Raw genomic sequence first — 25,000 nt, forward strand, 5'->3', positions numbered from 1 at the left:
CTCTCTCTCTCTCTCTCTCTCTCTCTCTCTCTCTCTCTCTCTCTCTCTCTCTCTCTCTCTCTCTCTCTCTCTCTCTCTCTCTCTCTCTCTCTCTCTCTCTGTATATCTGTGTGTGAAGTGATCATTAATTTTTGTTATTTAATTTTTTTTTAACTTGCCTGTCACTTAGTATCTCTCTCTCTCTCTCTCTCTCTCTCTCTCTCTCTCTCTCTCTCTCTCTCTCTCTCTCTCTCTCTCTCTCTCTCTCTCTCTCTCTCTCTCTCTCTCTCTCTCTCTCTCTCTCTCTCTCTCTCTCTCTGTATGGCAATGCCAAAACTCAAGTTATAATCTCTCACTTGGCTTTTATCTAAATTTTCTGATGATTATTTTTTATTTTTCCCCTTTGATGTCAGCAGAATGTTACACAACCTGTTGCTGTTTCCTGGCTTGCACTATGCACACTCACACCCAGAAGATTACTTGCGATCTCTTAGTATATTATAATACCACTTGGCAGTGTAAAGGATAGTCAGAATTGATTTGGAAATAATATCTTGATTATTTTTCTTGCATTTTACTTCATGATTCTGTGTTGCATTTAGATAGATTTCTATAAGTGTCTATTAGAATCACCTCAGCACACACTAGTATTTGTTTTCCCATTTCAAGTCACCTCAGGGCACAGTAACACACCAAAATTTGCTGTTATTTATCCTTATACACACTTAACACTTATAATTTTCCTTTTCATCAGTTCAGCATGAATTCTTTCTCCTCATAATTTTCCTTTTCATCAGTTCAGCATGAATTCTTTCTCCTCAAATCACCTTGGTACTCTCTTTTTTCCCCCATCACACCTTCATTCCCTCAGGTCACCCCAGTATGCATGTAACACTTATTCCTTCCCCTTGCTATCCATTATTTCCCCTTCAGATCATTGCAGCATCTATTTTTCTCCCTGTAGATCACCTCATCACCCTTTCTTTTTCCCTCAGATCATCTCAGTACCTTTTTTTCTCCCTTCATATTACCTCAACACATTCTTTTCCCTTCATATCACCCTAACACCTCCTCTCCCATTGTTCCTGCAGGTGACCCCGGCTCCCACGTGTGGGGCAGTGTGCGGGATGGGGTGTTTGAGGGAGTGGTGCACAGCGAGCGTGATGGCACCTACTACGTGGAGCGTGCACACAAGTACTTTCCCGGCCACAATGCCACACTCAAGGGCTTCCACTCGGTCATCTATCATGACCAGCATGTGGGGGACCCCTACCAGCGGGTGCGGCAGGGGCACACTTCGGGCTGTGGTGCGACGGATGACGTGGCCGCCTGGATGGATGCGGTGCAGAATTCGGCAGACCCAGAGGAGGAGCGGCGGGAGGAAGAGCGGAGGGAGCGGGAGGCCAGGTGGAGCGGCACAAGCAACCAGCACAAGTACAAAAAGTGGCTAGAGGAGCATGAGGAGTACAGGATGATGCAGGAGGAGGATGAGGAGGAGCTGGAGGAGCCCGGCCTGTATGACCTGCCCCTGGAGGACTACCACCCCCATGACCAGGGCCACAAGTACAGCGAGGAGGCCAACAGTGCCTGGCCACACCGCCGCCACAAGAGGGCCATTGGCATCGGTGTCGGGGAAGACAACAAAGGCACCTGCTCTCTCTCCATCCAGACTGACCCTATGCTGTGGCACCATATTTATATACAGGTACACTTTACAAATTGTTAGATTGACAGATAGTTATGCTTTATCTAATCTCTCCTTATATACAGTCTTCTTTGATCTTTGGTATTTCCTAAGCTATTCTGAAATAGTTATGGCTTATCTAATCTTTCATGTCCAGGTCTTCAGTCTTCTTGTTGGTCTCCTCCCAAGTACTGTATCTCAGGCTCCTCAACTAATTTAAGTGTTTGGACTCCGTCACTCATCCTGACTTAGCCAAACCACCTCAGTCTGCACCTCCTGTTCTGTAACCTCTGCTCTCCTTTCAATTATCTCTCTGACTTGGACATTCCTCTGAGTATGCAACTCTCCTTTATAAAAAGTCTGTACCACCTCAATCTGTTCGTCTTCCTTAATTTAACTCATATCATCATGAAGAAACTAACACATTTTGGCAATTTCTATATTTTTGCTCCAATTAATTTATTTTGTGCACCTCTTCCACCATTTAGTTTGTATTTCTGGCCTGATTAAGCTGTATAACTTGCTGCCACTTGATGCTAAGTCCTTTTCCTCAACTCACCTATCATCACACACATAAACAAACTATTCAGCAATTTCTAGATTTTTGCTAAGATTCATGTGTTACATTGTGCACCTATTCCATCATTTAGTCTTTATTCCCAGCCAGATTAAGCTGAATAACTTGTTTCTACTTGATGCTAAGTCCTTTTCCTGAACTTACTTACCATCACACACACAAACAAACTAGCTAATTCTTCAACAATTTATAGAATTCTATTAACAAATTTTTCATCACTGGTGCACCTATTCCATCATTTAATCTGTATTCCTGGCCAGATTAAGCTGAATAACTTGCCATTACTCAACTCCATTGGGATGAAGTTAACCTTGTCGTAACCTTCGTCACTTCATCAGGAGGGTGAGAATGCGGAGAAGACCCGAGACGAGATCACCGCCATGATCTCCCAGCACATCAAGGCTCTCAACCACATCTATGCCAATGTCAACTTCATCGGAAAGTACAAACACAGGAACATTAGATTTGAAGTCCAAAGAATCAAGGTGAGGATGTGCTGGTGGTGGTGGTTGTGGTGGTAGTAGTAGCAATAGTGAATGAGTGTAGGAGTGAGTGAATGAGTGTTGGAGTAAGTCACTGAGTGTGGGAGTGAGTGAGTGCATGAATGAGTCATATTGGTGGTGGTGGTGGTGATAAGGGTGAGTGTAGGAATGAATGAGTGTAGGAGTGAGTGCATGAATGAGTACTTGCTTTAATGATGGTTGTAAAAGAACATTATCTAAAATGTGATTTTTTAGTGTTTTTGAGCTTTATATTTACTCTTGACAAGGATGAATGCAAGAGTGAGTGAACAAATTCCAAATCCCAGAATATTGAAGGCTGATCAAACTTCATATGACAATAATAATAATGGAACATACAGTAACACAAAGGTGCAGTGCAGAAGTGTTTTATAATATAGTCCTTAGTGATTCTTATAACAATAATAACAACACATTATCACGGAACTTAGAACATAAGCAAACAAGGGAAGCAGCAAGAAGCCACCAGGCCTACATGTGGCATAGCCTGTATAAAACATGCCTGCCTATTTCCACCTATCATCCCCATCCATAAATCTGTCTAGACTTTTAAAGCTCCCTAATATCTCGGCACTAACAACCTGATTACCGAGTCCATTCCATTCATCAGCCTCTCTATTTGAAAACCAATTCCTTCCTCTCTCTTTCTTGAACCTAAATTTTCAAGCTTGAACCCATTATTTCTTGTTTTATCATGATTACTGATCTTGAGAATTTTGCTTATGTCACCCTTGTTATAACCCCTATACCACTTAAAGACTTCTGTTGGGCCCCCTCTTAACCTACACCTAACATGTAAACACAAACACCAAGGCTCCCTCAAGATTTCTATCAGGCCCCCTCTTAACTTACTACGCCTCACAGGTAAACGCAACCTCTAACTCTCCTTCCTCTTCCAGATCGATGATGACACTCCGTGCAAATCGTCTCAGGGGGAAGGCAACAAGTTCTGCAAACCCAACGTCGATGTCAGTAACTTCCTCAACTTGCACTCACAGAAGAAGCATGATGACTTCTGCCTTGCTTATGTCTTCACCTTCAGGGACTTCACTGGTGGGACTCTGGGTCTGGCCTGGGTGGCATCTCCTTCAGGTGGGTCCTCTGAAGCTGCAGGAAGAGGAAGAGGAGGAGGAGGATAGTATTAGGAGGTGGTGGAGTAGAGTTTTGGGATGTAGTTTGTGTGGCGGGAAGGGAAGGACAAGGAGGAGATAATGGAACAAGAAGAGGGAAACAAGGAGGAGGAAGAGTAGGGTAGAAAGTAGATAGTGAGATGAGAAGGGGAGGACAAGGAGGAAGACAGATGATGAGGGGCAAGAGGAAGAGGATAGGGAGTATATATAGTGAGACAGGGAGGAGGAAGAAGCTTCTTACACCATAAAACAAAACAAAAAAATCCATTTCATTTATTCATTTGTTTGTCTTTTCCCAGGGGCATCTGGGGGGATCTGTGAGAAGTACAAGACCTACACAGAGAACCTTGGGGGCTTCCGGCACTCGGAGAAACGCTCCCTCAACACCGGCATCATCACCTTCCTCAACTACAACTCCAGGGTGCCGCCAAAGGTCTCTCAGCTCACCCTGGCACACGAGATCGGCCACAACTTTGGTTCCCCACACGACTTCCCGGACTCCTGCAAGCCAGGCGGTCTGCAGGGGAACTACATCATGTTCTCCTCGGCCACCAGCGGAGACCGGCTCAACAACGACAAGTTCTCGCCGTGCTCCATGCGGAACATCTCGCTGGTGCTGGACGCCATCTCAGAGAAGCGCCGCACCAACTGCTTCACGGAGAACAATGGGGCCTTCTGTGGAAACAAGATTGTGGAAGAGGGTGAGGAGTGTGACTGTGGCTATGACATCCAGGAGTGCCAGGAGAAGTGCTGCTACCCTCTCAAGATCCCCGACACCCTGCGGCACGCCAACTCCTCAGCCAAGGCATGCATGCGGCGCAAGAATGCCGTGTGCAGGTGTGTGTCTTTCTGTTTGTGTTACGCAGGGCTTGAGTTACAGTGATTTGGTCTTGTGGTTGATGTGTGGTTACCTGTCTGCTTCATACAGGGCCTGGGCTGTGTGAGTGTGGTCCTGTCTGTGTGGTTACCTTTCTGCTCCATAGAGAGCCTGGGCTGTGGGCTGTGCAAGTGTGGTTCTGTCTGTGTGGTTGCCTGTCTGCTTCATAGAGGGCCTGGGGTGTGTGAGTGTGGTCCTGTCCTTGGTGTGTTTACAGTTTGTTTGTCTGCACAGCCTAGGCTACACTTACTTGGTTCTGTCTTTCATGTCTGTATTCCTTCATTTTATCATAATTTTCTGTGAATTTCACTATTTTCTGTGTATTTCACTTACGTGCAGTGCCTGAAGTGTGCTTTTTTGGTCTTATCTGTTGTATTTTTATTATTTTTTTCTTTTGGTGTGTGTATGTATGTGTATTCTAACCTACTGACACTCTTAGAAAATTAAACTGCCAATATATTCTTAGAGAACTTCAGACTGAGAGAAAATACTAAACACAGTGGAAATTAACACAGTACATTACCCAATCATCCACCTTGAATACCCCAGTAGCCTTCCATCCTTCCACAGTCCCAGTGAGGGGCCGTGCTGTAACAGGAACACCTGCACCTTTGTGAGCAAGGAGGCGCAGCAGGTGTGCCACATGTATACCGAGTGTGAGGAGTCGGCGTACTGCGAGGGGAACAATGCCAGCTGCCCCGAGCCGGTGCCCAAGGAGGACAACAGAGTGTGCAATGAGGGAACCAAGGTGAGGCAGGCAGTCTTGTGTTGTTGTCTCACAGTGTGTCTGTCTTCCTGCCTTTCCTGGACTGTAAATCAGGTTTCATGACACTTATCCTCTTGCTTTGAATGATCCTTTTGACGTCTCTTGGGACTGGCATCTCAGTGGGCTTTTTTTTCCTTTCTCTCACTTGTTGCCCCCCAGAAAAGGTTTTTTAGTTAATGAACAAGTTGGAGCTTGTACAAATTGTGTGTACAAAAGGTGTGGAGATTCAGATTTGAAAGAGTGATAGGCAAAAATTTGTTCATGCATAAACTTGGAGAACTCCGAGTGGAACAAGTCCTTAACATAGTCTTATTTTCTTATATTTGTAACTAAAAAGTGCAGTTTCTTTACAACTGTTTTGTTTTGTTACATCAGTATTCACATTATTGCCCCTTAATGTTTGTAATACTGTTCTCTTCAATTAAGTCTTGTTTTCAGTATATTTATCTCAGTTTGAACCTTTTTTTTTTTTCATACTGAAGAGGACTGGAATTCCCTTTGGGGAATAAAACTAAAGTGGATGTTGTTTCAAAGCTGGGGGATATTTTCAAATGTACCTCTCAGCCAACAGTCTTTGTGGAGATGACAATGTGGTGGAGATAGACTGTGATGTTCCTCCTGAGTGATCACAAGAGAATTGCCAAGACAGTGATTTAATTCCTCTTTCACATCCATATTTTATTTTCACTCAATCTGCCATCTAGTGTGTTGTGACCTTGAATAACTACAGAACATTAACCAGTGGTGTTCTCCGGCAGGTGTGCATGAAGGGGAAGTGCAGTGGCTCCATCTGCCTGGCCAAGGGCATGAAGGAGTGCTTCCTGACATCAGACCGAGTGCACGACAAGAAGAAGCTTTGTGAGATCGCCTGCCAGGTGGGCAATGACAGTTCCACCTGCAAGTCCACCTCAGAGCTGAAGGACATCTTTGGCGGCGTTCCCGTGTTCATGCGACCCGGTGCTCCGTGTAACAACTTCCAGGTGGGTGCTGCTTGTTGTCTTCATTGATGCAGCTAAGAATACCTTCACCAATTGAGAATTCATGTTATACATAAAAATATATTTAAAATTTATTATAATGCATTTTTTTTATATATATAATTTTTTAAGTTTTTATTCTTAATTCTTTCAGTGCTTGACAGTTTTTTCCCATAATTCCTTACCATTTTTCAGACACATTTTTGTACTAAAGTGTGTTATTTACTTTTGTAGCTTGGAAAACACAAAATTAACCTCTTATTCTCCCTTTTTCTCTATATGTTCATGCAGACTATTTTGATACTGCTCTGACTGTTACCAAAGGACAATCATAGCACTAAAAAGGATAAAGGATAAAGGACATCATTTTATTCATAATTTCAAGAACACACAAATCAATTGTTTATAAATTTAGACATGTGTAGTGTCATCACTATTTAGGAGTAACTTAAGTAGATGTATTGAACGGCTCATAACAGCAAGCGTCTGAACTGTCCCATTCCTTCCTACCTGGCAGGGCTACTGTGATGTCTTCCAAAAATGCCGTGCTGTGGATGCTGAGGGTCCATTGGCGCGCCTCAAGAACCTGCTGTTTAACCAGGACACCCTCAACAGTGTGGCAGAGTGGATCACAGTGAGTGCCCTGGCATGCTGTGTGTTGGAGGAAACAAGATTTGGGTTTTAGCTTGTGTTGTTGATCCAGTGTGTGATCTTTCTGGAGACACTGATCAGAGGGACATTAGCTCATGTGTGCAGTGTGCTGGAGGAGACAAGTAGTGGTTATGGGTTGTGTTAGATCCAGTGTGTCATCTTACTGGAGGGACTAATCAGAGGGGAATTAGGTTAAGCTCTTGGTTAAGTGGGAAAAGAAAGGAGAATACCAGGTTTTAGTTCCCAGTAATAGCCTGTCATGGCAACTTCATATGTCAAATAAATTTCCCATGATACTCCGAAGAGGGTACAGCATTAGTCAAATCATCCACCTACCCCATAGCAGTTAGCTTAGGTTAAATTAGGTTGGATTAAGTAAGATGAAGTGAAGCCTAGGAAGTAGGTGTCTTAGAAAGAATGCTCTAAATAGGGTACAACAGTGGCTAAACCATCCAGTCTCCCCACACCAATACCAGTTGGTTAGGTGAGGTGAGATTGAGGGAGTAAACATCTTAGAAACTAAACCACCTGTCCTTCCAGCAATATTGGTTAGGTTAAATTAAGTCAGGTGAGATTCAGAATGTCTTAGAAGTTAAACTACCCATCCTCACAGCAATATTGGTTAGGTTAGGTCATATGGGTTCAGGAAGTGTCTTAGAAACTAAACCATCCATCCTTACAGCAATACTAGTTAGGTTTTGTGAAGATGGGCGAGATTCAAGGAGAAGGTGTCTAAGCCAACCCATCCATCCTTACAGCAATACTGGTATGGCGTGATGCTGCTGGGTGTGGGCTTTGTGGTGTTCATGGGCGTGTTCATCAAGTGCTGCGCTGTCCACACACCCTCCAGCAACCCACGCAAGCCCCCGGCACGGTCCATCACAGAGACACTACGCAGGCCAGTCAACACACTGAGAAGAGTAAAGGTGAGGGGGTTTGTCTTGTACTGAAGGAAAGAAGAAGGACTGATTGATGGAGTCCTGTTGCTGCAGTAGAGATCAGTGCTGGCTTGAAAAGAGTTATTGAGTGGGATTGGTAAACTGAGTCTTGTTGCTGCAATAGAGATCAGAATTTGATGGAAAGGAAAGGAATACTTCAGTGTCAGGAGAAAAGGAGAGGGATTAATTAAGTGATTCATTAATTGAGTCCTGCTGCTGCAATAGAAATCATAGCTGGAAATGAAAGGAAAGCAAACTCTCAGTGTTACAAGAACTACTGAAGTACACAGAACCTCCTGTTGTGCCCTTGTCACCTATATTAGGTCAGTTTTTTGGTTGATTTCCATGTTTTTATACTAGGATTGTTTATTCATTGTTTAAGCTCAGCTGGCTTAGTTAATTTTGTTGATATTTCTAGTGATGTTTTTAAATTGTTATTAACATCAACTAGAAATCTTTAATTACTTTATAATGAGGAACAACTTAGTATTGTATCCATGATTTGTGGTCATTTATAATGAGGAACAACTTAGTATTGTATCCATGATTTGTGGTCATTTATAATGAGGAACAACTTAGTATTGTATCCATGATTTGTGGTCATTTATATCTGTCAATCCTCCTCCACAGAGACACAGACAGGGCCCTGGTCCCGGCGGTCAGGGTGGTGGTGGTGGGGCAGGGCCAAGCCACCATCACCACCACCACCACCATCACCACCACAACCCACAGCCACAGCAGCCAGGGCCATCCAGGCAGAGCAGAGGTGGGCCAGAACGGGAACCAGACCGCTCTAAAGGGAACAAGCGGGGCAGTCGGGCGTACAGCGATGACCCACCCCCGCCCTATCCTGGCAACCCCAGGCACTCGGTCAGCCCCGCCAACCCTGGGGCATCATCAGCCCTCCCTGCAGGGCGCCCCACGGGTCCCACCAGACATGGGTATGGAGAAGGGCGGGGTCACTACAACAGGCCAAAAGGTGAGTTCCAGGGTGCTGTGAGTGCTGCCGTGCTTAGCACCTCACCAGCAAGCACAGTATGGAGAAGCAGCCATTCAGACAGGAGCAGTGGTGTCTTTGTTAGCTCATTAGTAATGCCCAGTGGCTGCATCCAGTAACAGTGATGCATTTAATTGTTTGTCCAGTAATGTATAATTCCCACAAAACAATCCCACCTAGCTGCATTTTCATAATTAATTGCCTTAACACAACTTTTTCATAATTGTTGTATCACACAACTTTTTACTTCATTATTGTTCTAACACATAACTCATCAGTTTTACATCTGCAAAAACCATGGTAATAAAGGCCTTCCTTTTTTAATGAATTTAAAGAATTTTTTTACATGTTTACTATTACAATCAGTAATATTTACAGAAAGCCTTTATTAATTCACTTTTAACCTAGCATTGATAACAGAACTTTTCTTCTCAATCTGTACTTTGAATCACTATCATGGAAAGACAAAGATGAAAAGAAGATATACTACAAAGAATGCTCTCTCTCTCTCTCTCTCTCTCTCTCTCTCTCTCTCTCTCTCTCTCTCTCTCTCTCTCTCTCTCTCTCTCTCTCTCTCTCTCTCTCTCTCTCTCTCTCTCCCCACATATATAAACTCTCTCACACTACAGTTTATCCCTTGCAGTACATTTACAAACCACAGCTGCTCACTGTATTCACACAGCCTATCAATAATCAACATACCAAGCACTTGTCTTAATGGCTGCTTTGCATTTATCTCCTCTTTCAAGAAAATTATCTTCAAGCTTGATTTTTTTAGTGAATTCAAATGCCATGACTGTCTCTACTTTTGCTATACAAGTTATTTTACGCTGAGACCATCATCTTTATGACTCGTGTCTATTGTGATACAATGGTCGCCTTAAATATACATTCTGCACCATGCTAGAGGATTGGAAGGAGTATAGATAACACAACTTATGTTAATGCTCACTACTAAACAGTTCTTAACTTTCACAATATTTCCCACAAATGAAACTTTTTACACATTTATATTTGTACTGCTCATTCAGAAGTAGTTCAGTAGCATGCAAACTTTTTTTTTTATAACACTTGAATGTTAAAAGTTTTTTCACACTTCTGAATGTTAACTAAAGACAACTGATTTGTAAGGGAAACGAGGCTAAGGAGTCATATTAGTCTACCAGTTTCACCATAGTTCTCCACAGAGTTTACCTGAGGAAACTAAAGCAAAATTAGTCTGGAAATGGATTAACTAATTTCCTTTTGTTGTTCCCCTTCCAATCAATCAAAACACAAGATACATCAGGACAATCTTGAAAGAACATGTTGGTTATACTTCCTCAGTGCAATATTTTAAAGTACAGCAGAGTCTGAGTAGTCTCTGTTCCTGGAGACAGTGCATGGTAAGTTGCCAGTATTCCTATTGTAGTGATAGGACAGTGAAGGGTGACCAAAATCCTCTCTGGCCTGATTAGTAAAGGTGTCGTAATCCCATTTTTTCTTAGTGTTCTGACAGAGATCCTAGGAGAAAAGATATCACATGGCCACTTTCTCAGTGTTTCCATGATGAGCCAAGCCATGACATCACAGTCTTTGTATCCTTCACAATCCTTTTATCCTTAGGTAATCAGTGTTCATCCTATGCCTTGCTGTCAGGGTCTGTAATGGAGGAAGGTGGAGGTTAGTGGAGTCAGAGGTGAATAGGTTATGTACATGAAATGTGAGTGGTGGGTGCAGAAGTTAGGGATGGACAAAGTTGGAAGAGGATGTACAAAAGCAAAATTAAGTTGAAAGTGGATGTAAAAAAAAATAATAAGTTGAAAATCAATGAATATATAAAAGCAAAATTATGTTGAAAATGGATGTGTGAAAGCTATAGAGGTTTTACAGAAGAATGTACACAGATGATTAAAGTTTGAGATGAATGTAGGTTCTCAACTAAAGGGTTTCTGCTAAACACCACAGGATCTTCCTTGACAAGTTTAAATTCTCTTAGTTGTACAATTCATGATTTTCTCTTAGTCCATAGATAGTGAAACCAATCTAGTTTAGTATCTTCAATAAATATACATTGGAGATACATTAAAGATTACTAAGGTAGCAAAAATACCCAGTTTAGCATAGAAAGTCAAATAACCTCCCTTTGAAAATAGTCTTAATAAGAGAGCAAAGCATTTCAAAATACTGCAGAAGTGGAGATGAAAGCCAAGGTAGGTTTGCCATGCACGCCTACATAAGCACTGCACATCATGTCTTGGCAAGCTACACACATCACCTTCACACTTCACACACACACACACACACCTCACCACCACACCTTGACACCCACACAGCCTAAATCTCTACAGTGTTACTCAGCCCTCAAACCTTCCAGATGTGTTCTTGACCCACCAGGGACCTCGCTGGTGTGAATATTAATCTTGTAACCTCCATCCCAGTGTGTAAGTTTACCATTGAGTAGTGAATAGTGAGGCACCTTAATGTTACCACTGCCCTGGGTTATAGTGATTAGTGCATTGATGGTGATTAGTGATGTGTAGGCCTTCCCAAGTCACCACAAGAGTAGACTGAGGTATTATGTGCTACTAAAACTCATATTGCTGTAGCGAAAGTAATATGTAAAGTCTTATAGCAAAGCAGGCCTGAAATACTAATGCAGCTCTATTTTAAAAAGCCTTTCATTGTCTTTGTGAAGTTTACCACCTGCTGGTTTAAGATGTGCCGTCTTGTCACAAAAGCACGGCTGAACTAAAACTAATGACTTTTGCTGAAGAACTCTTATTGCCCTAGTAATTAAACTATGTCCATTCATTGTATTGCCTTGTGTCTCAGTCCCTGTTTTGGTTTAGTCATAGCCAGGCACTCCTGTTCCAACTGTTGCCTTATGGGTAATATTCAATGTGCTGGCATTTTAAGCTGCTCTGTGTCTTGGTTCCCTCTGTTAGTTACTGGGCACCTTACTGTTCTCACTCAGACTACTTTGTGTCACATTGTCGACATCATTCACTTTAAGGCAGCTTTTGTTTATAAGCTTGACAACTGAACCATGCCAACTAAAGCTGTAAGATAAGAAAAATCATTATTAATTAGTGATGTAAAAAAAGACTGTTTATAAGCTTGATAACAGGATCATCCCAGCTAAAAAGAAATGGGCAATGTTTGTAAGCTTGATAACTGAATCATGTCAACTAAAGCCATAAGATAAGAAAAAAACATAGTGAATGATGTAAAAGACACTGTAGTCATGATAAATAAGAGTCACCTGCCAGTATGTTAATTAAAGCAAAGCACCTGGGGAGGCATGGAAGGTGTGCTGTGCTGTGCTGTGCTGTGCTGCTCAGACACACCATCAGACAAGGCACACTAGAACCACACAATAAAATGGACAGATTGGTAGCACAGGTGACACAGGTGACTAACAAACAGCCGTGCTCAGAGATAACCCAGTGAAAAGCTAATAGTTAATGAAGCAGCACCTGCCCAGATCACTTACCTCTCACCTGCTCTCTGTTCTAACACCTTACAGGCGGGAGACGACACGAGAACTCAGCAGTATAGTGTCAGGTATGTGTGTGTTCGTCGGCACCTCACTGCGCTGGCTTGTCTGTGCATGCTGGGGACTGTGCTGCGCCTCTTGGGTCGGGTTCTTGTTTCACATTGCCATTCCATTCCTGTGATAGAAGCTGGGTATTAGTTTTTGTCTGTCCTCCAGTGTGATGTTCAGATTCTAGACTCGGCTTTCTTTTTATGTGATTGATAGGTAGTGAGTTTTTAGTTCTTGTTTTTATATGATAGATTTAAAGTAAGTTTTGATTCTTGACTTGGCTTTGTTTTTATGTGATAGATTTAATGTGAATTTTGTTTTCCAAGTCTGTTTCTGTAAAAATTGGTTGTGTGTTCATTTTCTCCTAGATGTGATCCTAAGACTGACTTCATTTTGTTTTTATGCAACTTTTGGTGATTGGATGTGAGTTTTTACATGGTTCTCTGGTCCATGAAATCATTCAGTTCTTGGAAAAAGAAAATGTGAGGTGTTAAAACTGTTTTCTCTAATGTGATGTCAAATTGACTTGTGCTTCATGTAAAGTTTTGCTCAATTCATTAGAGGCTTTTTATTTTGGTTCTCACACTATGTAGTTAGTCAGTTGCTTAAAAAATATTGGGTATTTATTTTCTCCCCAAATGTGCCAGGACTACTTTTAATACGAGTTTTGTTGAATAGATTTGATTTTTCTGTTATTTTTTATTCTTGTATCCTCACTTCTGAAAAATCTGATATGAACTTATCATGTAAGATTATGGCTTCAGATTATGGTATATTTTTTACCAGTTTTGTATATACTAGTGTTCATGTGTAGTAATGATAGTGTTAGATTCTGTGATAGGGAAGGTGAGTAGAGGTCCCTTACTTTGATAATAAAATGCTATAATTAGTTAAGTTTTCTGATAATGTTTCTTTGTTGTCTTTCCTTTGTCTGCCAAGCTGATCTCCACTGCTCATCAAACCTCTGCCTCTCTCACTTTTCTCGTACCTCTTATGCATACAAAAGGTTGCTGGCAAAAAGTAAACATTAGAAAACTTCACCTATTGTATCCACCAGTTCTTGGTCTTTGTGGAGAGCTCTTAATGTAAAGCAATTAATCAGTCAACATATTAATTCATGAAATTTATACCCATGAATATTATTACAGTAGCCTAAAATAGAAATGTTGTTTTACAAATAAAAGATAAAATGCAATCATCGTACAAATAAAAGATAAAAAGTGATTATACAATTAGTCTGATTGATGGATATAAAATTCACTGGATTTTCACTGCCAAGTGCAACTGTGTAGAAGTGAATGAGTGTAAATTATTAGTGCAGTCTCCTTGCAGGTCTTTTTGGTCACTAACACATGTTGTGCCTCATTGCAGCTAGTGCCCCACCTCTGGAGTTGATTTGTGATAGTAATGTTGTAAGTGGCCATCCTGTGGGGCGCACTCGACTGCCACTCACCAGACGCAACCACTAACCAGCCAACCCGCCTCCCCGCCCACCCTGCCGCCAGCTGGGGCCACCAGATGGCCTGCCAGCACTCCACACTGTCCTCCCCGTACAACTCTGGAGCAATCAAAGACGCTGGAGGCCACATGAGCCGCCACTGGGACACCGGCAGGTCGTGGGAAGGCACAGCTGCCCTGACTCTTGACGCCGGAACGAAGCGCCAACGAAGGTGAACAGTCGGCGGTCAGTCAGATTCTGAACAAAATGGAACAGAGAATTTTCACAGACAGACATTGTTTTGATCCTGACCCTTAGCAGTGGAAGGAGGAGCCACAAGTGTGTCAGGCCTTAGTGAGAAGTTATTAATGCTTAAGAGTCTATGTTGAAATGTTAAGTGGAGGAATGTTACTCTTACGAGGCCTCTACAGAAGGGCAGTGCAGTGAGTGAACCCTTGTTGTCTAGTGTCAGTGATGAGCCGCGGGCGAGGTCTGCTTTAAGGAGTGGCGCGAGATACATGCCTCCCCGTGACAAGAAACCATGCAAGAATAAGGTGCTTCTAAACCTTTATTTTTTGTTTTTATTTGTAATGGAAACCGTGGGATGAAAGTGGAGCAGAAAAACCTCCAGTGAATGCAAGCCACAGCACCAGTTCATGAAAGCAAAATGTGTGCAGCACAGTCAGCCCAAGACAGCCCCTGGGAATCTGTGTTGGACCACACACTCCCCTCCCTACCACCCCTTGTAGCAAACACATTGTACAGCTTCCCAAACCGGTAATGTCCGGTGGGTGATCGGTCACTGGCGGACGGCCCAGACACCCGCAAATTTATATCCGTTACAGCCACCATTTAATTTGAACCTTTTTTTAGGAGCTGTTCACAGTCAAGTTCAATTTTTTACTACATAATTCCCTCTAGACAACCGCATTTACCGCAGATGGCTTTAGCATAAGATTTTGATGTGTGCGTGTTCTTGCCGGAGGTCAGCGTGTGGGGGAACGCAGGCACGTGTCGGGCGGCCAAGACACAGTTTTGTGAAGTGGTGACAAATCTAACCTTGTGACCTGTGGAGTGTGTGGCAGTGGTATGCTACTCCTTGCACGGCTACTACTGGTGTGTGTGTGTGTGTGTGTGTGTGTGTGTGTGTGTGTGTGTGTATGTGAGCATGTGCGTGTGTGTTCATCATTCAGTCAGTCAGTCAGGATAAATAGTAACATTTTATATTCCCACACAGATGGTTGTATGAAACTAACAGCTAAGGCTTTTTATCACTCAGGTTAGAGATGACATGTTTGTATGATTTCCCCCAACCCTTACCTAACCCCATTGTTGTCCCCCACCATCCCTTACCATCCCCAACCACTCCCAGCCACTTCATCTATCCCCCTTCATTCTCTTCCCCCAACAAACACATCTACCCCATCCGTACCTTCTCCAAAGAATGCATCTCCTCATTTTTACCTCCAAGCACTCTCTATCTCCCCATGTTTACCTCCTCCGCCAACACATCTCATGCATACCCGGGTACCACTTCTCATTCCTCGAGTCCTAAGCTAAACATCTGCCAGTCCCCTTTACCTCTAATTAACCTTGTCTCCCAGTCTCCTGCAACCAGTATCTTCTAGTCCCCATCTCCTCATCCTTACCTCCCTTTACCATGATGTCTATCTACTCCCATTTACTCATATGCTACTCAACACACACACCCTTTCCTTCACATCCCATCAACCCATCAACCCAAATAACTATACAAAAGACAAGTGAATACATCCATCACTAATTCAAGGACAGTCTGAGGCTCCTTAACTGCCCTGTCCTTGCGTCATCCTGAGAAAACCTTGAGATTAATTTTTTTACATGATGATAGCTACCGTCACATACCACTACCACCACCACTTCTGCAGTCACGACTACCAAAGCTCCCCTCCCTGTTTCCCCCAAGGCAGCCGTCACTAGCCATCTTTCATGGTGAAGAAGTTACATTTACAACCACTGGTGAGCGCAGATGTGAGCCTCAGTTTTTTGTGGGTGAGTGAGCAGATGTGTGTGTCTGAGTGAGTGTAGTTGGTGTCAAAAGTCTGTTAAGGTGCCACACTCACTTCTACTGTGCTCAGCATTTTTTTTCAGTCTTAAGCTGTCTGATTTGCCTGTAATCTTACAAAACTTCACAATTCATAGATTTTTGGCTGATCAGATGACCTGGGATTGAGAAAAAACATTAAAAACATTGGTAGTGGGTTTGATATGTTATTTAACTTTTGACTTTGACTATACATGTGTGAGTGTGGTGAGAAAAGACAAAAAAGACCACAAACAACATACCCCAAGCCTTGCCGTGCTCCACCAGTGCCAGAAGGGAAGCAGCCTGGCATCTACATACTGACGTAGACACCGGCAGGGAGCTTCCTGGACACCGGGGCCCCTGCGCTCACCAGCCAGCCAGCCACCTGAAGTGTGTTGAAAGTGTACATGTGTAAGACAAATGGAAACAACATTTTTTTACAATATTCCACTAACTTGTGTTGTTAAGAAGCGATGCACTCATGTTGCCATGGCCCTGTGTCATGCATTACTCTGTGGGCTGCCATCCTCCTCCTCCTCCACCTTCTCCTCCTCCTCCTCCTCCTCTGCCGCCCGCCCTCGTCACCCCCGCTACTTTTCTCTACATTGGTGGTGACGTCACCAGCACCTCTTGTCTGTTTCTCTGAGATTCTCCAAACTCGTAAGGCATTCCAAAGATCACCCAACTCTGTAGCGTGTTTGCCGTACCTCCCGTTCAGTGTATTATTTATATTCCACCAGCATTTAGTTCCTTTGTATCTAGTATGTACTACTATACTGTATGTTCTTGTACTTTTTTATATTTTATACTTGTATGTTGTTTGATTCTTTTGTTGCATCTGATCATAGACAAGGTGTGAATGTTAAGAGCCACTGACTGACTGGTTCGGTGTCCCTCTCAGCCATATCACATCCGGGACACTGAACACTTGGTTGGGTCACAGTCAGTGCTCTTAGGGTTCCTGGGACCAGTGTGGCAACTGTGCCGGTCGGCACCCTGCCTGCCACCTGCTGTGTGGTGGGCAGGGGAGTGATTTCAGTGATGTTTCTTCGAGTAATTCATTGATGAGGTTTGTTATGTTTTGTCTTGTTTTTTGTCTTGTTCCTCCACTATATTCATGTTGTGGGGTTTGTGAATGAATCTCCTGTATACTTTGATTCATTATACATTATTTTTTCCTCCTCATCATCCTCATCCTCCTCGGTCTCCTCCTACAAAACACCCAAGTGGCCTTTACTAGCAAAATTCATCAAACGGTACTACCACAGGCCAATTGTCCATGTGTATATTGAAGAAAATGGTGAAATGCCTTTGTTCAGCCTTTGTGTGGCTTAAGACTATTACTGAAGGCTGTTTTGATGAGACATGTAGGCTTTATTATTATTTTGTGTAGGTTTATTTTTATTCTTCTGACATTTTATTCTTTTATTATTTAAGGCTTTATAAATTTTTTAAGCCTTCCTAATAAAAATGTAATGTTTCTTTTATTATTTAAGGCTTTATGAATTTTTTAAGCCTTTCTAATAAAAAAATATGTTATGTTATGTTTTCCCAAGTCTTTTAAATGCTCAGTGCTTGTAAATTGTACCGTTTCATTTTTGAAAAGTTGAAAATAAAATAACTTCATGTTATTATTTTTCTTTTAATTTTTTTTTAAACATCCATTATGTGGTGCCTCAGAATTTTATTGTCAATTTTTGCCAAGTTAAAAAACAAGACGGTACAATGGAAAAAGTTCTATTTTATTTAATATTTTTTCACTTACATGCCCAGCATCTATATAGAAGAAATTAATGGTTAAATTTATGCAAAGTTCTAACCAAAATACAAAACATTATCTAAATGACAGGATACAAAGATTTTAGAATTCTGAAGAAGAGTTGTTTGTAATAAACACCATCTTGTGTTCAAGACATTTTAACATAGTGCAAGACACCTTCACTGAGCTGAGAGTAATAAAGATATAGAACATCATACCACTTCTATATTTTTCAGTTTCATTACTCTTGGATCAGTGAAAGGTGACTTGCTTGAAGGTGAAATGTCTGAAATTCAAGAGATGAGAATTATACTGTGCTGTTGTTTGCGGTCTTGATTAAATCTTACTGTTCTTTACCTGTCTAGACAATTATTAAATCTTGTCATTCTTTACCAGTCATATATGTTGTCATCCTTTACCAGCTGATGATTAAACCTTGCCATTCTTTGTTCACTTTCTATTTTGATGACATTCCTTACATTTTGTCATTCTTTAGCAGTTTATTAAGTTTTGCCATTCTTTATTCATCTTAATGGTAATTAAGTCATGTCATTCTTTATCTGTCTTGATAATCGTTATTATTTTTTATACAGTTCTCCAGTCCAGTCACTCTTTATCCTCAATGACTTTGTGCTTGACAATTAGTTCATTGGGCATTACAGAAGCCACAACACCTGTACTAACTCCTGCACCCTCACACCCTGGAGGAGAGGAAAATGCTCACCCTCATCACCCTCACCCCTCACCTTCACCCTTCCCTGTCACCCTGAGCCGCCCTGCAGTGTATGCCTGACGCACTGGCCATGCAGTAGGTTAACACGTTTCCCTATGATATGTAGTTTGATCATTGTTACAGTCATTACACTCTTGATATGAACATGAGTGTCATCATTTCTTTGAACTCAGTGTTTTATGATCACTCCATATGTTTAATAAATAAATGATGTGTGCTTTTTAATGAAGGTTTGGTTTGTCTCTTCATATCCTTCTAAGGGGACGTCGGAGTTTGGTTTGTCTTTTCATATCCTTGACTCTTTGCTAATGGTACATGTCCTTTTAGTTTAAACAACTCTACATAATTTTGCTCATCAGAAATTAAGCCACAAATTCTAAAAAGCTTCATTAGATACTTGATGATACCTATTGCTGCGAGTGAAGTCTTTAAAAAATCAACAACTAAACCTAAACAGGACTAATATAAAGCCAAGAATAATCTGTAGCACTCAAAGGGTTAAGGAAACTAAGATACTGGTTTGGTTTGTCTCTTCATATACTTAAGGGAACATTGGGTACTGGTCTGTTTTGTACTGGTACTGGTTTTTTGTCTCATTATCTTCCTATGATTGTTTTCTCTTCATATCTTCGAGAGAACACAGGATACTGGTTTGGTTTGTCTTATCACATCCTTCTAAGGGAACACAGGTTTGGTTTGTCTCTAAACATCCTTCTAAGGAACAAAGGGTACTAGTTTGGTTTGTCTCTTCATATCCTTTAGGAGTCGGACAATGCTACAATGCTACATGTCACAAAGAATTCCATCTCTTGATGCAAAATACTTCGGTTTCTCAATATTTCCCAGTCTAAAGGGTTCATTAGTTTTAGAAATGTTCCACTATAAAGGGTTCATTATTTACAATTTCCTAGTAAAAAGGACCATTTCTCTACACTGCCTAGTATAGAATAATCCAATTTGTCGACATTCGTGATAAGAGATCGGGCCGTATTCTCAAGCGCTTTGCTCTCTCACCACGACTAACTTTCAAAGGCCACATAGATAATTAGTCATGGTCTCAAGAGTGTTTCTCCTGTTAATAATGTAGAAATTTTATTAATCTGTCACGAACAATAAAAAAAAAGACATCCTTAAATTAAAAACCCGTGTAACTTCAACCAAAGAGCCTCTTGAAAGTAGTGGAGATGCGGCGCAGAAGTGTTTCAAAATATGGTTGCTCCCTATGGTTTTTCAATGGGAGTACAGTTTGATGGCCTTAAGGGAACAGTAGGAGAAGGCGGCCAGTTGGAAGGTGGTAGGATAGAACAGGTGTCAGAGATTGATAGGTGGAGTAAAACATGCCGTAGAGAAGATGGAAAAAAGGAAGTATGGTAAACTATAAAAGGGAAGTGTGTGAAGAGCGAAGTGGAAGGAAGTTAAGACAGAAAAGTAAGTGAAAGAGGAAGAAATACCCAAGAAAAAAGGAATAGAACAAACACTAAAGTATGACGAAAAAAAAGTAAGGAAAGAGTGGAATGAAGGAAAAAAAAAAAAGGAAGTAGAAGAGCAGAGCAAGAGAAACAAAAAACAAAAACAAAACATGGAAGCAAAGGAAGGTGAAAATACAGGAAAAAGACGGAAAAGTATATAGAAAGGAGTAGAATAAGAAAAAAAAATAAATAGAAAAAAAATCAATAAAAAAGTATAAAAGGTTAAAAAGGGCAAATTTCCGAGACAGACATTAATACAACCAACAAGTCCAGAAAAAAATCGGAAATGAGACGCCCCTTGCTCCTCAGTATCGACCCAAGACACCACTGGAAAGGCTCGCATCTATATGGCCAGTGTGCGCAAGACGAAGACGAAGATGAACAAGAAGAAGGCGAAAACTAAGAAGACGACGACGACGACGACGAACAAGAAGAAGACTAAGACGAACAAATTGCACAAAAGAGAAGAACAAGAAAAAAAAATATGAGAAAAAACGAGGATTTCAAAAGACAAAAACAAAGCAAAAGATCTCAAAATGGTAATGATAACGAAGATGATATTCAAGAACAAGAAGAAAAGTACAAGAACACGATTATGATAAAGAACAAAACAATGATGATGATGGGGGGGGGAGGAGTATAGTGTGTGTGTGTGTGTGTGTGTGTGTGTGTGTTGGGCTCGCGTGGCTCCGTGGCGCTGTGTGGCGTTCAGTGCGTCAGTGGCGGTCCGGGGGAGGAGGTGCCAGTATTGACTTTGCAGTGCCTTGTGTGGGGCCACGCTGCTGCTCCTTCTCTTTCTCCTTCAAGGGTGTTTTCTTTTCTGTGGTGTTTATCCTCCTCCTCTTCTACCTTCAGCTTCCTTATTTCCTGTATTACTGTTGCTCCCCTTGGTTTTTCCGCTCTATCTTCTTTTTTTCACGTGGTTTTCTCCCTTTCTACTTGTTCCTTTTAATTTCTCCTCTGTCTTGTGTTTTCTTTCCTGTGTTCTTTACTCCTCCTCCTTTTCTTCCTTCAGTTGGCGTATTTCTTGTACTACTATTGGTTCTCGTGGTTTTCCTCTTTCTCCTCTTCTTTCACTTGGTTTTCTCTCTCTCTCTCTGTCTCTCTCTCTCTGCTTCTTCCTCGTAGTTATTTTATTTTGTGGTATTTTCTTCCTTTTCCTCATTTCACTCTAGTTTTCCTTTCCTCTGGTGTTCCTCCTACTTCTTTTCCTTCTTCATATACATAGATGTGAAACTCTTCTTTTTTCCTCTTACTCTTCTTTCTCGTGGCGGTCTAACTACTATTTCTTCTTCCTTTCCTTTTTTTTTTTGTTTATTTTTTTTAGTGTTTATCTTACTTTACACTTTTCTTTCATTCTACTTCCCCCTCTTTCAAATACTTTACTGTCAAACTGTTTCTCTTATTTCCATCTTCCTTTCACCTCTTCCTTTTCGCTCTTCGTATCATACTCAACTTTTAAAATTTCTCTTACTTCCTAATTCCACTTTCTCCTCTTCGTTCTTCATATACTTATCTATTTATTTTTTTTATATATATATATTTTTCTACCTTCTCCCCTCCCTACTCTCAACTTACTTCTCCACGCATCCTATCACAAGTTACCCTCCCCCACACCACCACCACCACCACCACCACTACCACACAAGAATGAGCAGTGAGGGTCTTAATCTGTGGGGCGTCTGGATGTAACGTGACTGCCTGGCCACCGCGGCACTGGAAGGCGAGGCGAAGCGGCCCTGTACACACGCAGCTGGCATGGTATTGTCAGGTGAGGCTCTTCCGTTGTGTGTGTGTGTGTGTGTGTGTGTGTGTGTGTGTGTGTGTGTGTGTGTGTGTGTGTAGAGAGAAGAGAAAGAAGATGGGAAAGGAAGTAGGGGAAGTAAATAAAAGAGGAGTATGTGAAGAAAAACGATAAGGAAGAATTGTAATTAGTAAGTATGGAAAAGTAAAATAAAATAAAATAAAAATAAATAAAAAAAAAGTATGTGAAACAGAACGAAGAGGAAGAATTGGAAATAGGAAATAGGGGAAAGTAAATAAAGGAGTATGTGAAGGAGAACGAAGATGGAAGAGAATATCTAAGTAGCTTTCATCAGGACTGTTTTCAAAGGCTACATAGATTAGTCGAATTTCTCTCTCTCTCTCTCTCTCTCTCTCTCTCTCTCTCTCTCTCTCTCTCTCTCTCTCTCTCTCTCTCTGATGTAGCAGAATACTGGACTCTTAAGAAAATCCTCTTGCAAAATCCTAATAACTTGCATTATTTATCCATTCAGTATTCAACAGGCTTGTTGATTTGTTAAACTATCACTAAAATAATAATGAAAACTCCGAACGCCCCTTCCATTAACTTCCACTAGATCCTGTCAGATTATCACTACAATCACTAGAACATTCAAGACCAAAATAACTTCTGCTAGAGCGTCTCAGACTACCATTAGAACCACGAAAACATCCTTGAAAACACCACTAACTTCTACTGTTAAACTAGTAAATCACTACAATCACCCATGAAAACCACAATACCTTCCACTACGCCCTTCAACACCTAATAGCTTCAATTGGAGCCTGTCATACTGTAGAACCACGAAAACACCCTTGAAAACGATAATTTCCAATAGTCTGTAATACTATCATTACAATTATTAAAATACCCTTGAAAACCTAATACAACTTTCATTAGAGTCTGTTACACTACAGAACCACAAAAACACCATTGAAAACTATCATTACAATTATAAAAACACACTTGAAAACTCCCAATAACTTCCTTTAGATCCTGACACACAATATTATCATGAGCCTGTTAATCTATCACTACAGTCACTAAAACACCCTTGGAAACCTAGTAACTTCCAGCAGAGCCTGTTAAAAATACTCGAGATAGGACGGCAGCAAGTTTGAGAATACGCTTCTTTGCCCGATGAAGAGATTAAAAAACTTTTGCTCCATTAAAGGCAAAAGCAAAAACATTATAATTTCTTGTACATAGCGTCTCATCTCGACTTCATCAAACATGCTTTAGTGGAAGCTGTCATGGTTCTCAAGGATGTTTTCAGGATACTGGCGACAGTCAAACGAATACTGTTTTGCGCCGGTGATGGTCAACCTGACTGCATTGATTTTATCATAGGGCGCTTAGAAAAAAATGGAATACATGGGGCGGTACATGACATGGCCAATGTGTACAAGAGAGCACAGTATGAAGAGATGTTTTAGGGAGAAAATTGTGTTATGTACGAATTTAAATCAAGATTCAAGTTTGAGATGTGGCATTTTGTTTCCTTATACATTCACACCTACGACATAACTATCTAGGATCAAGCAGCTGTCTCCTGTTGAAAGTAGAGATCCAATACTTTTACTTCCAATCTTAAAACTATGAGAAAAACGTGATCAACGAAAAATAATAATCGTCCTGGGCGCGACAGTATAATGAATTCCTTAAAACCTCCTGGAAAGATGCATCAGCTTTGAAAACACTGAATACCGCTGCTCTACACCATCAATAAAAACTAAATAAATAAATAGATAAGATAAGATAAGATAAATAAAATAAATAAAAAAATAAATACACATGAGAACGCGACCAATCGTCCCTGAGGTCTTAGAAGGCAGTCGTGATGAGAGAACAAAGCGTGACCAAATAAGGGCCGTGGCTGGTAATGCACAAGGGAAGATCGGGATTTGGCGCAGCGCAGATTTGTGTAACTGTTATGCGTCTCTCATTTCGCCTTTGTTTTTTTTCTCTTCCGCCTCAGATTTTCAAGCATGTGAGAGAGCAATTGTCTGTCAGTCTCACTCACGCTACTCTCCCATTTCTCTCTCTCTCTCTCTCTCTCTCTCTCTCTCTCTCTCTCTCTCTCTCTCTCTCTCTCTCTCTCTCGGGCGCAGTAAAAAACAAAAGCGGTCTAGAGGAAATCTTAAAAGGAAAAAAACAAAACAAAAGAATAGAGGAGGAGAAGAAGAAGGAAGAGGAGGAGGAGGAGGAGGAGGAGGAGGAGGAGGAGGAGGAGACAAGGGAAGTAGAAGTCAGAGGTGAGATTATAAAGAAAATGGAGATGAGGTGCATGGGGACTGATGGCTTGCGGTCATGAGAGAGAGAGAGAGAGAGAGAGAGAGAGAGAGAGAGAGAGAGAGAGAGAGAGAGAGAGAGACGTATTAACTGATTGCTACTTTTAATTATTCCTTTTATTTTTTTCCATCTTTAATTTCGATAACGACCTAATGAAGAGAAAAAAAAAATAAGAAAACACGACAAAAAAAGTTAATCTATTAGCAAGGTATTTTCTCCCTCTACTTTTTTTTTCCTTTTTTTTTTTTCCTCAATTTCCGTATTATCTACTGTGAATATTTTTTTTCCTTCATATAAATTTTAATCTTAAGTAAAAATAACATGAGGGATTGTTCAGGTCTCTCTCTCTCTCTCTCTCTCTCTCTCTCTCTCTCTCTCTCTCTCTCTCTCTCTCTCTCTCTCTCTCTCTCTCTCTCTCTCTAAATGTTGACCTTAATCCCTATTTTTTCCCCTTTTCCCTCCCCTTTATTATCTCTTTCTTTTTCCTTTCCTATTCTATGTTCTTTGTTCTTGCCTTTCCCTTCTCTCTCTCTCTTTCCCTCTGTTTATCCTTAATTTTCTTCTTTCCCTCAGTCTTCATCTATTTTTGTCTATTTATTTTCTTTTCCTCTTAGATATTTTGCTTCTTTCACTCTCCCCTGTTTCTTTCTCCACTCCTTTATTCCACTGCATATTTCAATCTTTATTTCCTTTTCTTTAATTTCATTTTCTTGCATTGCTCCTCTCCTCCCTTTTCTCTCTCATCCTCATCTTCCTCCTCCTCCTAATTTCTTACTATCTTCATACCTTTTTGCATCTTTCTCATCTCTCTCTCTTTCCTCATCTTCTTCCATCATCC

The 25,000-nt window shown here is 41.2% G+C and overlaps 2 protein-coding genes and 1 long non-coding RNA gene across 5 annotated transcripts in view; 2 read left to right on the forward strand and 1 right to left on the reverse strand.

The window, feature by feature from the left end:
* Positions 1–18,847, forward strand: part of LOC135090175 (disintegrin and metalloproteinase domain-containing protein 10-like) — a 72,144-nt gene extending 53,297 nt beyond the window's left edge. For 2 of the 3 annotated variants that reach the window (XM_063986602.1, XM_063986603.1), the window contains 10 exons: positions 1,071–1,684; positions 2,579–2,725; positions 3,661–3,853; positions 4,191–4,728; positions 5,339–5,516; positions 6,293–6,514; positions 7,029–7,145; positions 7,921–8,088; positions 8,731–9,079; positions 13,995–18,847. In XM_063986602.1, the coding sequence (XP_063842672.1) occupies positions 1,071–1,684; positions 2,579–2,725; positions 3,661–3,853; positions 4,191–4,728; positions 5,339–5,516; positions 6,293–6,514; positions 7,029–7,145; positions 7,921–8,088; positions 8,731–9,079; positions 13,995–14,092 (2,624 nt within the window). In that variant the 3' untranslated portion in view covers positions 14,093–18,847. Of the gene's footprint in view, positions 1–1,070; positions 1,685–2,578; positions 2,726–3,660; positions 3,854–4,190; positions 4,729–5,338; positions 5,517–6,292; positions 6,515–7,028; positions 7,146–7,920; positions 8,089–8,730; positions 9,080–12,605; positions 12,644–13,994 lie in introns of all 3 variants that reach the window. The other variant, XM_063986604.1, reaches the window with a different exon arrangement.
* LOC135090176 (uncharacterized) lies at positions 10,496–16,511 on the reverse strand. Its single transcript, XR_010261808.1, has 3 exons — positions 16,387–16,511; positions 12,573–12,750; positions 10,496–10,738 (listed from the first exon to the last, which is right to left on the reverse strand). It is a non-coding gene; the product is annotated as an uncharacterized LOC135090176 (long non-coding RNA).
* Positions 18,508–25,000, forward strand: part of LOC135089965 (uncharacterized) — a 22,363-nt gene continuing 15,870 nt past the window's right edge. Inside the window, exon 1 of the mRNA XM_063986153.1 lies at positions 18,508–18,668. Within this exon, the coding sequence (XP_063842223.1) occupies positions 18,508–18,668 (161 nt within the window). The remainder of the gene's footprint in view (positions 18,669–25,000) is intronic.

This window comes from Scylla paramamosain, chromosome 34 (genome assembly GCF_035594125.1).
Source record: "Scylla paramamosain isolate STU-SP2022 chromosome 34, ASM3559412v1, whole genome shotgun sequence".
Taxonomy (NCBI): Eukaryota; Metazoa; Arthropoda; class Malacostraca; order Decapoda; family Portunidae; genus Scylla; species Scylla paramamosain.